Source organism: Limulus polyphemus, unplaced genomic scaffold (assembly GCF_000517525.1).
Source record: "Limulus polyphemus unplaced genomic scaffold, Limulus_polyphemus-2.1.2 Scaffold4076, whole genome shotgun sequence".
NCBI classification, from domain to species: Eukaryota; Metazoa; Arthropoda; class Merostomata; order Xiphosura; family Limulidae; genus Limulus; species Limulus polyphemus.
In genome coordinates this window covers 44,955-58,749 of record NW_013669686.1, presented here as the reverse complement: position 1 = coordinate 58,749, position 13,795 = coordinate 44,955, and the positions used below count along the sequence as shown (strand labels likewise).

Here is a 13,795-nt window from a genome sequence, read left to right as displayed (position 1 = left end):
TGTTCTCGCCACCACTGTATCCACTCCGAGAAGCATTTTGGCACCAGCTGATCACCTACTGAACCTCTGTGTTATGTCCCTCCCAGCTGACAATACCGACCACGTGGAGATGCCGATGTCCTCTCTTTTCCCATTTATCTATCCTGATTCATAATACTCGCAATACCCGTTGACAGTTCCCACACTACCTCCATTATGTGATATAGACTGATCAGTGTTCACCCATATTTCTCTGGATTGTCTCCTCCATCTGCAAATATCGCGTTTATCCCATTTTCCGCCTCCTGTGCTGACTTGCACGCTTACCCTTCTATTATTCATATTCACCATTTTTCTTTTTTCGTCGCTTGGCTGACGAGAGGGCGTAACCCTCTACCGCCCCCCCCCCCCTCCTCCCGGGATCGGAATGAAGTAACGCATATGTTGTTGTTTGTTGTTGTTATTTCATTGGTGGTAGTGTCCATGGTCACTGATGAGGAGTGGAATTCTCCGAAGCTAGTCTGGCTCAAGACAGACACTCAATGAAAGAATAGACCATTCCAAGCTTTTACTTGTTGTTAAACATGTTTAAACAACTCTATTCAATTATGTAATAGCTACCCAGTGTCGGTTAACAATACGAAGAATTAAATTGTGGCGAAATTTTAAAAGATAGATTTTTGGAATAAATATTCCAGGCCTATAAATTTCCTTTAATCATGGTTTATTCTAAAAATAAGGACAAGGCTATACAATGGCCAGCTGTCACTGTGAATAAAATGAATGATGTACAACATCTAGGCTGTCACATGAGAGAACACATTTGATATTATGCAGCTGCAACAGTGCAAGCTATAATCTAAGTGAAAAATTAAATGCTACATGCCACCTGGTTGTTGTGTAACATAAAGTAAGTATGCAGAACAGTTGTCAGTTCGCCTACATCATTGACAGGTTCTACTTTTATTGCATCATTTAATAATACTAGATAATTAGAGATACAGACTAATAATTATGTAATAGAAAACGAGTGCTAAAGGTTCCTTTGATTGTGGTATGTTCCTTTGTTGTCATACAAGTCTTCCAGAAATGTTTGCATTGCAAAGCAGATACTGCTATACACAATTTTTATCCATGTATGAAATTTTACCAGGTGGAAAGTCTTGTTCTAGGTCTGTATGGTTCTGTCATCAAGCTTAACAAATTACGAGAAAGTGTCTCCTAACTGCTTTATTGCTGCTTTAAACTGGACAAAATTGTTGATTTTCCTGGCCTGTCTGTGTGGTTTTTCCCAAAGGCTTTGTCTCACCCTTTTCTAGCTTTTTAGAGGCTTTCATCAGGATGTTTCAACCATTATGATAGGTTAGTACTAACTTTATAAGAGAAATAACTCAGTGCAGTGACTGTCATGCTGTAAGTACAAGTATAGAACTGTTAAGTGACCAACCATGTATGCTAAATAACATCTTAATATAGCATAGTTTGTTTAATGCATGTCCTTATAGTAATGTACTGTGCAAAATATGTTAAAAAATTCTGTAACTAAATTGATCATGTTGTAATGGCAATTTTTATTTTAAAGTAAAAGTTATTCAAAAACAGTTTTTGTCATTAAAATAATACCTGAGTGAAGAACATAAGTATAGAGTTAAAAACTGTGAAATAAAAAAAATATATTTTCTTTAAAATATTTCAGGATTTATTGAAATGTGTTATCAGGAGTTGACAGAATAATATACTAAATGGTAGGACTGAGATGCGAGTCTGTGTACAGCTAGTCTTGTAAAGTTTACTTCTTCACTAACTTCAACAGTATGTAGAATCTAAATTCAACCACAGTACAAATGAAGAAAAATATCTGATTCACACTGGAGCAATTTTGGAAGCTTATACCTCTCAGTCAAGGAAACTGCCATCCTTCTGCTGATCCAGTTCTTCTGTTGCACTGAGTTAAAATTGAATCGCAGTGAGTGTAATCAATTACTGCTAGCTTGTAATTCGAATCTTATTTTTCCTGTTTCCAAAATTGTGAAATTTTGAAAACTTAAAACTTGCTGATGAAAATAGTAAAAATATACTCCTTTGATTATGCCAACTCATCACTGTTAACTTCTGATCAGAGCAAGCTATGTATTTCGAGTGAAACTAAAAATCAACCTGGCAATCAGTATAGCTAACTATATATATTTTTCTCATGTTCCTATTTATAAAGATTAGAATGCATTGTTTTATCAGTTGGGTAGCCTCACTGTTAACACTATTTTTGGGTGTAATCCAAGTCATATCTCCTAGGTTTAGCCATCACCTTAGCAAATTGAGGTTAGGCCTAACTGTGTATCTATTAAGCTAACAACACAAAAGAATGTCTAAGAAAAGTATAATAAAAATTCAAATGTCATAATATTTGATATAATAAAATCTAACCAAAACTGTTAACAAAAGTAACATTAAATAATTAACACTTAAAGAACCCAGAGACACTAGCTGTTGTTGAACTTCTATCATATAATTTATTTTCTTTGAAAATTTAACAGCAGTGTAACATGCCTGATTTTATCAAGTTCTTCCTAACATGTCTTAACTAGTGAAAATGCATTAAGCCATGCTAGAATGTAATTTAGGGGAGAGTGCATCCGTGACAAATTTACAACATGTTACTGTTTTAATTTTATTGAGTTAGTTGCAGTAACTTACCTATAATATAACCAAAAACTAATGTTTATGAAGATGCAGAATAAGAAATTAAAAAAAAATACCCAAATCATCCATGAATGTACAACAATGTTAGACATTATACAAAGAAAATAACCTGCTAAACATACTATGAAATATCTATAATGCTAACTACTACTGGTGTAACTGAATTTTTCTGAAATTTCATGTTGCTTTAACATTTTGAATCCAAATTTCCTGTGATACTACTCTGGCTTGTACACAGTAAAGGGCTGCAAAAAGTGTTTTATTCTGTTTTTTCCTAAGGAAGTTTCCTGTAGCCAAACAAATCTTCTGAGAGGTTCCACTTGCCCAGTTTCCTCTCAGTCTTCACTTCCTGTCATCAATGGCACTACAGTAATGATAAGAGTATTGCCCTGGACACCAGTATGATACTTTGTGGTGATTTTATTTCTTGTCATTTCTTGGGTATCTGTCATTTGTATGCAGACGATCATTCTTGAAACTTTCTTCGGTGAGTATAATCTACTTAATGATTGATCAACTGCTCAACTAGATTCAGCAACTGGGAAGTGTAGCCCTTTTGATTTTTCATTTTCTTCAATTAATGAGAAAATTTACAGTGAGATTAAGATTTCAGCTGTTAATTAGGTCATAATTATGGGTGATTTTAATTTCAGGCATATAGATTGGGAAATGCTAGAGTCAAACCATGAGGGAGAAAGGTTTTTGGAAACTGTTCAAGATGATTTTCTTCACCAGTTGGTTAAGAAACCTACTAGAAACAATACTATTTTAGATTTATTGTTAGCTTCTAATACAGAAATGGTTGAGAGGGTGGAAATTGGGGAACATTTGGGTGCAACGGATCATTACTACATTAGGTTTGATGTTTTATTGCATATAGAGATCAGGAATAACGATATTTTGGTTACAGATTTTGAAGGGATGGAACAAGAATTATTTGTTATGAATTGGGCAGTTGAGTTATTTGGAGAAACTGATCAAATGTGGAAATTTAAAAAATTTTTCAAGACAAACATAATTCTTCTAGAAAGAAAAGGCTGCAAGTAAAAAACCAGGTTAGCTCACAAAGAGTATAAGGAATAAAATTAAAGAAATGTATCGTAAATTTAAGAAATTTAAATTGACTGGTATGACAGGAGATTTAAAAGATTACAGAAGATCAAGAAAGTTTGTCAAACAAGAAATTAGAACATCAAAAAGGGTGTATGAAAAAAGGTTAGCTGAAAATGTAAAAATTAACAGTAAAGATTTCTTTGAATACATTAAGGGTAAACAAAATGTTAGGATGGGGGTGGGACTTTTGAAGGATGATAAAGGAAAGTTGTGTTTGATGATTATGAGATGGTTGGTTATTAAATTCTTCTTTTTTCCAGTTCTTACTAATGAAGATTTAAGCAGTATTCCTCATCTTGAACAGTCGATAGATCAACAAGATGATCACATTAATTCTGAGGTTGTTACAAAATTGGGAAGTTTAAGGAATGATAAGTCTCCTTGTCCATATTATATTTCTCCCAAGGGTCTTGAAGGAGGTAAGGACTGGATATGTGAGCCACTTGCTACTATTTTTTGCAAGTCCTTGAATAGTGGACAGCTACCATAGGATTGAAAGGTAACTAATGTCACTCCAATTTTCAAGGGAGAATGAAAAGGGCTGGCTTTAAGATTTTTTTCATTTTTTAATCATTTTAGTTTAGTTTAGAGGATGGAACAGCCGAGATGGACCAATGGGTCCCATGTTGTCCCAAAATGTTATGTTATATGTTAAAAATTGTCCCAGTAACTATAGGCTCATTAGTCTTACATCAGTTATTGGAAAAGTTTTGAAAAGTCTGATAAAAGATGCTTTGCAAAGTCATATAACAAAGTTTATAATTTTATTGGATAGTCAACATGGTTTCACTAAGGGAAAATCTTACCTTACAAATCTTTTGAAAGTGTTACTGCTTATATAGATGAGGGAAGGTATACATTTGTTCTATCTGGATTTTCAGAAAGCACTTGACAAGGTGCCACATAAAAGGCTTTTTAAAATAATTATCTCTATAGGTGTGGGGAATAAGTTAGCTAATTGGATAGAAGAAAGCAGAGGGTTGTTATAAATTGAGTTCACTCAAACTAGATTAATGTTACATGTGGGGTACCTCAGGGCTAAGTATTAGGACTTTTGCTCATTTAGGTTTACATTAATGATATAGATGAAGGAATGGTCAATATATTACTTAAGTTTGCTGATGATATTAAGGTCTTGTGTGTTGTTGGCTGTGAGAAGGATGTTGCTGTTTCACAAAAGGATTTAAATCATTTAGTGAGTTGGGTGAATAAATGGCACATGGGTTTTAATTGTAATAAATGCAAGATAATGTATGTGGATTATCATAATTTGAATTATAAGTGTAATATGGATGGGAATAACTTTAACATTGTTATGAAGGAAAGGGATCTTGGTGTAATAGTTGATCAGTCGTTAAAGCCATCCAGCAGTATGTTGTTACTAGTGATAGGGCAAATAGGATTTTATGCTGTATGTACGGAAATATTGAACACATGGCTAAAGAGGTTATAATTTCATTGTATAGGTCACTGGTTAGGCCACATTTGGAGTATTCTGTTCAGTCTTGGACTCCTTACATTGAATTTTTGGAATGGTGCCTGAGAAGGTGTTGTTAATACAAGGAGAGGTTAAAATCTTTGAAATTGTTTTCTCTTGAAAAAAGGAAAGTTAGAGGGGATCTGATTGAGGTGTTTAAAATTGTAAAGGGAACTGATAGTGTTGATGCATCATCTTTTTTCATATTTAACAATGAGAATAGTAGCATGAGGGAACACAAATATAAATTTTGGCAGCGTAGGAGTCATCTTCAGCTAAGACAGTTTTATTTTTCTAACATGGTGGTTAGCCTTTGGAATGGGTTGCCTTCAGATGTGGCAGATTCAGTAAATTTAAGGGAGTTTAAATGAATGTTTGATAAATCTTTAAATGGTCAGGGTTAGACTTAAGTGTGTGTGTGTGTGTGTGAATTGGATGAGACAGCCTTCATGGACAAACAGGCCCCTTGTCCTTATGTGATATGTTATTTAGAAATAATAATCTTACTTTCATATCATTGCCAAATTTAACATAAGTATAAGAAAAATGACATGAGACTAGATTTCCAAAGCTTTTATTTATTCTGATGAAATATTTTGTTGCAATCTTTTTGTTATTTTCAATAAACAACTTTAATTAAAATAACAAACTGAAACTTACTCTCTGTCTTAGATGTGAGTTTTATCACGAATAAGATTAGGTTGTGAAACTCCCTGCTGCTCCCCAGCCTGGTATGTGCCTGTTGTTTAGGGACTTCTGCTTGCATGTAAATTTGATAACTATATGAATGATAAGGGCTGGCTTTGATTTTTAAAAATTATTTTTATTTAATAGTTTTAGTTTAGTTTAGAGGATGGGATGGCTTAGATAGATCAATAATTTCCATGTTGTCCCCAAACATTGTTATGTTTGTGGTATAAGTACTTTGTGTGTCCAGCTTGACAGTTGTGAAATCTTGTTTCCCTTCACTTCTTTACCAGGTCCTTTTGTTATTTATCTGAAAATTTAGCATGTTAAATTTAATATTTTTGCTTATGAATTACATCATCATTTTTTTGTATTTTTCTCACATTTTTTTGTGCTACACATTGTTTCTGTACTTGTTTAACTGAATGTGCTTAGGCTCTCCAATTGAATTGGCTCTGTATTGGAAGAAGAATGTTGACTAGAATTCTAATTTTGTTATATGGCATATGACAAGCTCTGAGTCAAATGTACAAGTCTATTGTACACACAAAAAAAATTCAGATATCTTGCAAAAGTGTTTGTACTAAAGATATGTGTGTCAATTCACGATGCCAGTCTGATTCAGACAGAAAAGTCAAAAAGCAAGATAACACTCATGTGAAGGCTAAATGTACTTTTGTTCATCATAGAGTGTGCATATTGTATTTCTAGCAGCTCCAAAATATATCTCTTCAGTTGTATCAATATTTCTGTATATCATATCTGGTATTTTCTCTCTTCTTCCAGAAACTGATGCTTAATTAGCAATGTAAGGTAAAATGAATAGTTGGTAATTTACATCATATAATAATACCAGGTTCAAGGTCATGGCATACAAACTTTAAAGCACACCCGTGCACAAAGAGTTAAACTGCATGTATTGCCCATTTGTAGACAATCTACAATACTAATTTTTGTTCCCATCAGTGTGTTCCATGGTTTGAAGGAAAATGTAATCATCTTGTATCTTTACACCTAAGACTTCTGGAAGTCAGTCTGCATTTTCCTTGATGTTCTTTGAAACAGTATTGAAACTGCGTTGTTCATGCCTGGACTGGTGTATTGCATTATTAAGAAAAGTATAGAAAATTAACTTAGTCATTCTTCCACACACACTGTAAAAAACACCAGTATTGAAATTTATTCAATCAGTTTTTATTTATTTAAGTTTATACAAAAGATTAATATAAAAGGTTTAAAAAAATCTCATATCTTGACTTTGGGTTGATTTTCGAATAGTTTTGAACCTAATTACACTAATTTGACTTTGCAACTTGAATTCAAGTGTAATTTCATTGATTTTTTTAGCAAATTATTGTTTCTCAACCTTGGTTGTCATGGTGTGATGTAATTGCTGATAATTCAGTTTTCAGTAATCTTAATCTAGTGATCTAAACATGTAATGAAAGCTTTTTTCTGTTCTTTCTGAGCTACATAATCAAATATGACTTTCAGTTTAGCATAGATTTCCTTGGAGATCAGTGCAAAGTGTTAAAAGCTTAGCTTATTGATATATTGCAAGAAGAAAAGATGCATGTGAACAACTGCCACAATTAAAGTCATAATTTTATTTTATTCTTCATGTAATTTTATGGTGTTGCAGTATGATGGGAAAAGAAATATTTTTGGTGAAACAAGATGAGGTTGGCTTAGTTAAATCCGTTTGCATTCTACTATATGAAGTTTTATTTTGCTGATGCTGTTAATGTGTAAGATCTTATAGTGCCAAAATCACTGGTCCTTTCTATTCTCACAATAAAAGTCCTAAACCAGATTTCGTGAAACTGAAAACAAATGTTTTAAATCAATAAATATCAGAAAACTTCATTTAATTTATTCAATTGCCTTTGTTTTAATATTAAAAAAATATTTATTTTGATGAGTGTAACAGTTGTCTTCCATCTCTAAGCTATACAAAAACAGCAAGAATGACAAAAAATTTACTTGTGACCAATAACCCCGCCTTTCAAAATGGCATCACTAATACTGTTATTGTGTGTCATCGCATATTTTGATGACATCTTCATTCAAGACAAACTTATATTTTATGCTTATTAAGTTTGTTGTTTGAATATATGAATAATTGTTTATATAATTTTTCATTGAGTTCTTTATTATCTGAACAGTTTACAATTGCATTTTCTGTTTGAATAGTTTGGATTTGCAATTTCTATTATATGAATAGTTATATATCACAGGCCTTGCCATCTCTATTTGTAAATATACTATTTTACTAACTTATACATTTGTGATGTTATATTTGTAACCAGCTTTTTTTTACTGTAGTTTCCAATTGGTCAGAATGGTCATAATAAATTCAGTGCCCTTTGATGATCACTGGCTAAACACTAAAACTCACTAGCATCATGCCAACTAATTACCACTAATTTCAAGCCCTGATATTGGCTGTATTCATGGGTTGTCTACATGGGGTTTATGTAAGGATACATATCTTGGTAAAACCTCATGCCAGTGAATTAATGAGCACCTGTGAACACATGGGTGTCTCAAGCAGAACTGGTCAGAAACTTTCAAGTCCTTGTTTGCATCTCTTGTTACTACACAAAGTGAAAACACCAACCACTGTTTTGGTGTATAGTTCCAAAATTAAAACTTGATGCATCCAGTAATAATTTATTCAAAGTTTACTGAATGTTCACTCGAACTTAAAAAACTTTAGCTGCTCTCAACTCTTTCTTAAATGTTTATTTTTTTTAGACATAAACCTCAATTTCTTTTGTTCTATAAGGCCTTTAAATATTTATGTTTATATTTCAGAAGTTTTTTAAAGTTATTGTTGATGTAATTACTCTGTTTCTAATTTTAAAGAGAAACTTCTTTTACATATTTTGCATACCATCTTCAATATAAATATTTTTACAGACCACTAATGATGTAATTTGTAGTTTCTAAGATGTTTGATTTAACAGTTTTGTAATTGTAGCTGTGATGCTTTTGATTTTACTTAAATTCTGGTTTTCATGTGGGTGAATCTATTCAGGTATTTTGTATTTTCTTTAACTGTCACTCTTCAGTTTATACATTTTTGTCTTATAATTGTTACTGAAAGTAGATCCCCCTGTATTTATTTATAACCTCCTGTAATCAGTAGTTGAATCATTTATGGTAATTCAGATATGTTTAATTTGGTAATTGAAATGTATTTTTTAGTTATTTGTTACCACCAACTTTAACAGATAATCTCCCGCTATTTTGATAGTGCAGCAAAAGAAAACATGATGTATTATTGATAATGTGAGCTGTTTTAAAGTTTATTGACATGTTTAAAATACTATATTTATTTGAGATAATGTTTCTTGCATTTATCTTTTTATCCTGTTGTACTTGCATATATTAAGGATTTTTTTCTATTTGTAAGAAAATAATGTCATGGAAAATTTATAAATATGAAGTTATGAAAGTGAGCTGTGGTGTAGTAAATTTGTTATCCATTCATTTATTATAGATCTCAAGACCTGTATAAGGAGGTATTAACATTATCAAGAAGAAACTCGATTTTTGCTCTTCAGGCTGAGAATCTTGTAACTTTGATAAATATAGGTGTAGTTATGATAACAATGAAGCATGTTTAATTCAAGGGGCAATGTTCTTAGGCATTAAAGAAAAGCCTTTTCTCCAAGAAAAAGTTATAGAGTTGTGATGTTTCGATAAAAAACTGGCTTAAAGAAATATCGTAGTACTTGCATTTGGAAGAAGCCATATATATATATTTGTTTTTGTAGCAAAGAATGTGATTACAGTTTTAAAACATTCATCAGGCTATTGAGAATACAGCAACTTTGTGATGTATGTGGCAAAATTTCTTGTGAAATGATTCATGCTGGAGTATCATACAGTTATAAGAAATATGTAGACAAGTACATAAAAATTTTGCATCCTAAACTCATCTGACTCTTCATAGTACAGAGGAGCAACATAGTTGATATCTTGGTGATAACTTATTTATTAGAACATCCTCTCGGAAGAAAGACAATAAAAGAATAATTTCTGTGCTAAAACATTTTCAAGATCTGATTTAAAAGGAATTAGATGAATCATACAGAGAGGGAACAATACATCTGCAGTGTTTGTGGCAAAATGTATGCCAGGAAAGATGGCTTAAAACAACATCAGATGATTCACACTGGGAAGATTCCATACAGATGTGATGTTTGTGACAAAACGTATGCAAGAAAGGATCGCTTAAAACAACATAAAATGATTCACACTGGGGAGAGAATCCACTCCAAGGAGAATTCATGCCTGTGTGATGTATGTGGTAAGAAATATTCAACCACTAGTTCTTTAAATAAACATAAGTTTATCCACTCTGGGCATAGATCATATCTATGTGATGTTTGTGGCAAAAAATTTACAAGAAATTCTTTCCTAAAAAATCATTATGTTACTCACACTGGAGCTAGACCATTTAGTTGTGATGTATGTAATAAAACATTTAGGCGTAAAGATACTTTAAAAGAGCACCAGAGGATTCATTCAGGAATTAGACCATATAGTTGTAATATTTGTGCAAAAACATTTACACAGAAGGGACATTTGAAATTACACGAGAAGACACACACAGGAGAGAAACCATACAGTTGTAATATATGTGGGCTTGGGTTTACTCTGAGTTCAAACCTTAAATCTCATAAGGTAGCTCACTCTGGACAAAAACCATATAGTTGTGATGTGTGTGGCAAGAAGTATGCTCAGAAATCAACTCTGAAATTACATAAGGAGATCCACACTGGGCAGAAATACAGTTGTGATGTGTGCAGCAAAAATTTAAAAACCAAGAAGAGTTTTAGAAAGCATAAGATGATCCATGCTAGAGCAATTAAAGAGTAATTCAGCAGTTCATATATACAAGTATCTCCAATTCATTATCATTGCATTTTGGTAAATGTAATTTTTTAGACAAAATGAAGTGAAGAAACATAATATCATACTATTTATTATCAAGCAGTTGTATAGAGGTAAGTAAAAAGTGTATTTAAAATAGTCATGAGATTATGTGGACATGTTTGTGGTAAAAAATGTTAATAAATATTGAAAAAGTGGGAGAAGTATATTTGTAAAGAATAAAGACAGGAATTTCATTATGATGTGTAACAAATTCGAGTTAACATGTCAGTTGTAATACTTTACCACCAACTTCAAAGACTTAAATTGTTTGATTCTTTCACTCACTCAGTTGTATAAAGTTTATAGTGGTTAAAATATTTCAGTATGCATTAAAATAGCAAACACTTTTGGGGACTTAGATCTCTATTGTGAAATCTTTACTGATGATTTTTCAAACTTTTAATTGAATTCTGTGTAGAATATACACTATCCTACAAAAGTCATGGGACATGGGTAGTTACGAATAAAAATGTCTTTATTCCAAGAAATTAATAGCATGTTGGCCTTTCTTTGGCCTTAATTACTGCTTCAATGCATTATGGAAGGCTGTCTACTAATTTCTGGTATAAAGCTGGTGGTATTGTGCTCCAATCCTCCTTTAAAGCATTAGTAAGCTCCACTACTGAAGAGGGTTATCTTGGCCTTGCCCTAATTCTGCATTCCAGTTCATTCCAAAGATGTTCTATCGGGTTGAAGTCAGGGCTCTGTGCTGGCTACTGCAATGTTCCGATGTTATTCACTTCAAACCACACAGTCACAATTCTTGCTTTGTGACATAGAGTGTTATCACATTGGAAGGTGCAAGGGCCAGTACCATAAAATTGTCACAATGTAGGACACACAGAATTGTTCAGAACATCAGTGTAGGCCACAGCATTTATGGATCCATGCACTGCAACCAGTGGACCTAGTCCATGCCATGACAAGCACCCCCCAGACTATGACACTGCCACCTCCAAACTTCACTGTTGGGACAACACACTCAGGTAATAAGCATTCTACAGGTATCCTCCATACCCAAACACGTCCGTCAGAGTGGAAGTGAATCCATAGTCCAGGTTCGGTGTGCCTTGCTCTATGTCATTCGACGGTATGCATATGTTTTTGTTATCAATGGCTTGTGGGCTGCAGCTCTTCCATGAAAATTCATGGAATGCAGCTCTCGACATGTTGTGGAAACATTGGATAGCCTGTGGCTGCTCACATCTACAAACACAGATTCTCTAGGGTCTGATCCCGAGATGAGGTAACCAGCCTTCTCAAGGCACGTTGGCTCCTGACAGTCAGTATTTTATGCCTACCTGGTCATTTCTTAGGCTCATTGTCACCTGTGGACTTCCATTTCTTCAGCACATTGTCAATATTTGACCTGTGAATGTTTAATTGTTGCACAATAGCATATACAGACATTTCCCTCAAATGACATCCAACTATCCTTCCTCTCTGAAACTCTCTTAATTCTTTCCGTGCACTCATCGTTTGCCGTACAAGTTTGAAATGACTTCCAAGCAAACTGCTGATCACCTTTATAGGCCAAACTATTTGCATATTTTGTCGTCACACCCATTTTCCTGCAATCAGAGGTGTGCCCCATGACTTTTGGTAGGATAGTGTATGTGACTTACAAGAAAATGCTTTTATCACCAAAGTATGTAAATTTATTGCTCAATGATTAATATAGCGCCTATATTAGAAACTTTTAGCACTACATTGAAATGAAGAGGATAAAATAATCTTCTGTCTTATCTTAATTTTGGTTGTGTTTGCCGAAAGCTACTAAAGCTACTGTTATGCAAAATCTAGGACAATAAAATTTTATATTTTAAAGTACCAGTCATTATATTTACTATATCTTAAGCTCTCAAAAACAACTGTTAAGGATAGAAAAAATTTTCCCAAGGTAAAATAGAAATATGAAGCATCCAGCTGTGAATGAAATCTTATGCATATGTGGTAACCAAAACTACTATGATTTTAACTTTTTTATAACATAGAATATGTTTTATCTTCAGTCACTGGGACAAGAAGTTTTCAACATTATCTAGCTTTAATACTGCCATTGAACTGCAGGAGCCATCCCTGTGGCTTTTACATTCTTTCATGCCCAGTTGTTTTTTTCACTCTCTAGTGAACCAAGATTTTTTTATCTGGAACAAAACCATTTGAATATGCTTCAGTTGATTAAGAATGATATATTTGGGTCCTAAGTTCACTTGCCAAAAGGTGATTGAGCTTCGACTTATCAGGTATAGGTGGAAGGATATTTTTTTAGAGTTTAGTAATCCTGAATATCATGCTCTTATATAATTACTAGCAGATTACAGTTGAAACAGTTCAATGGTAATTATCCTAAAAGTAGTAGTGAATGTACATAAAATTTGCAGTCAACCATGGGTCAGAGCATATATACAATGTGATTGTCTAATATACCATCTATAACCATATTCTGTCATTCCATGTGTTATTTTAGTAATGAAAATTACATTGTGTTTGTGTTTTAAGTAAAGGAAACTGACGACAATGCCTTGTTGGCAAAAATGTTTGAGTTTCAATGCAAGTGGTGCATGTATCCAGCATAATAGAGTGCTCAGCTTTGCTAAGTAGCTGCAGGGAGTTTTTCTGCTGGTTGCCACCATTCCTTGTCATTTTACTGAGTGCATGAAAATACTTCTACTAAAGTGAGCACTTCTTGACAGTTGTCCATTCTATACGAAGTGCCAAAGGGAAGGTATTCAAATCAATTTGTTCAACATGGTACAATAAAATCGTGTATATACCCAACATAAAAAAAAAAAATATATATATATATAAATATATGTACGAATAACAGTATATTATATATATATATATATATATATATATATATATATATATTCAACTACGTTCTTCTCT

At 33.1% G+C, this 13,795-nt stretch overlaps 1 protein-coding gene across 6 annotated transcripts; it reads left to right on the top strand.

Annotated features, from left to right (window-relative positions):
• Positions 1-422: 422 nt before the first annotated feature.
• On the top strand, positions 423-12,733 carry LOC106470544 (gastrula zinc finger protein XlCGF49.1-like). 6 transcript variants are annotated; one of them, XM_022399151.1, is made up of 5 exons: positions 423-889; positions 1,676-1,945; positions 2,959-3,166; positions 4,053-4,291; positions 9,462-12,733. In XM_022399151.1, the coding sequence occupies exon 5, from the start codon at positions 10,046-10,048 to the stop codon at positions 10,844-10,846; it is 801 nt and encodes a 266-aa protein (XP_022254859.1). In that variant the 5' UTR covers positions 423-889; positions 1,676-1,945; positions 2,959-3,166; positions 4,053-4,291; positions 9,462-10,045; the 3' UTR covers positions 10,847-12,733. The 6 variants fall into 6 exon arrangements, with proteins under 6 accessions (XP_022254859.1, XP_022254858.1, XP_022254861.1 ...); XM_022399150.1 differs by having other exon boundaries at positions 423-1,341; XM_022399153.1 differs by lacking the exon at positions 1,676-1,945.
• The last annotated feature ends 1,062 nt before the right edge of the window (positions 12,734-13,795 follow it).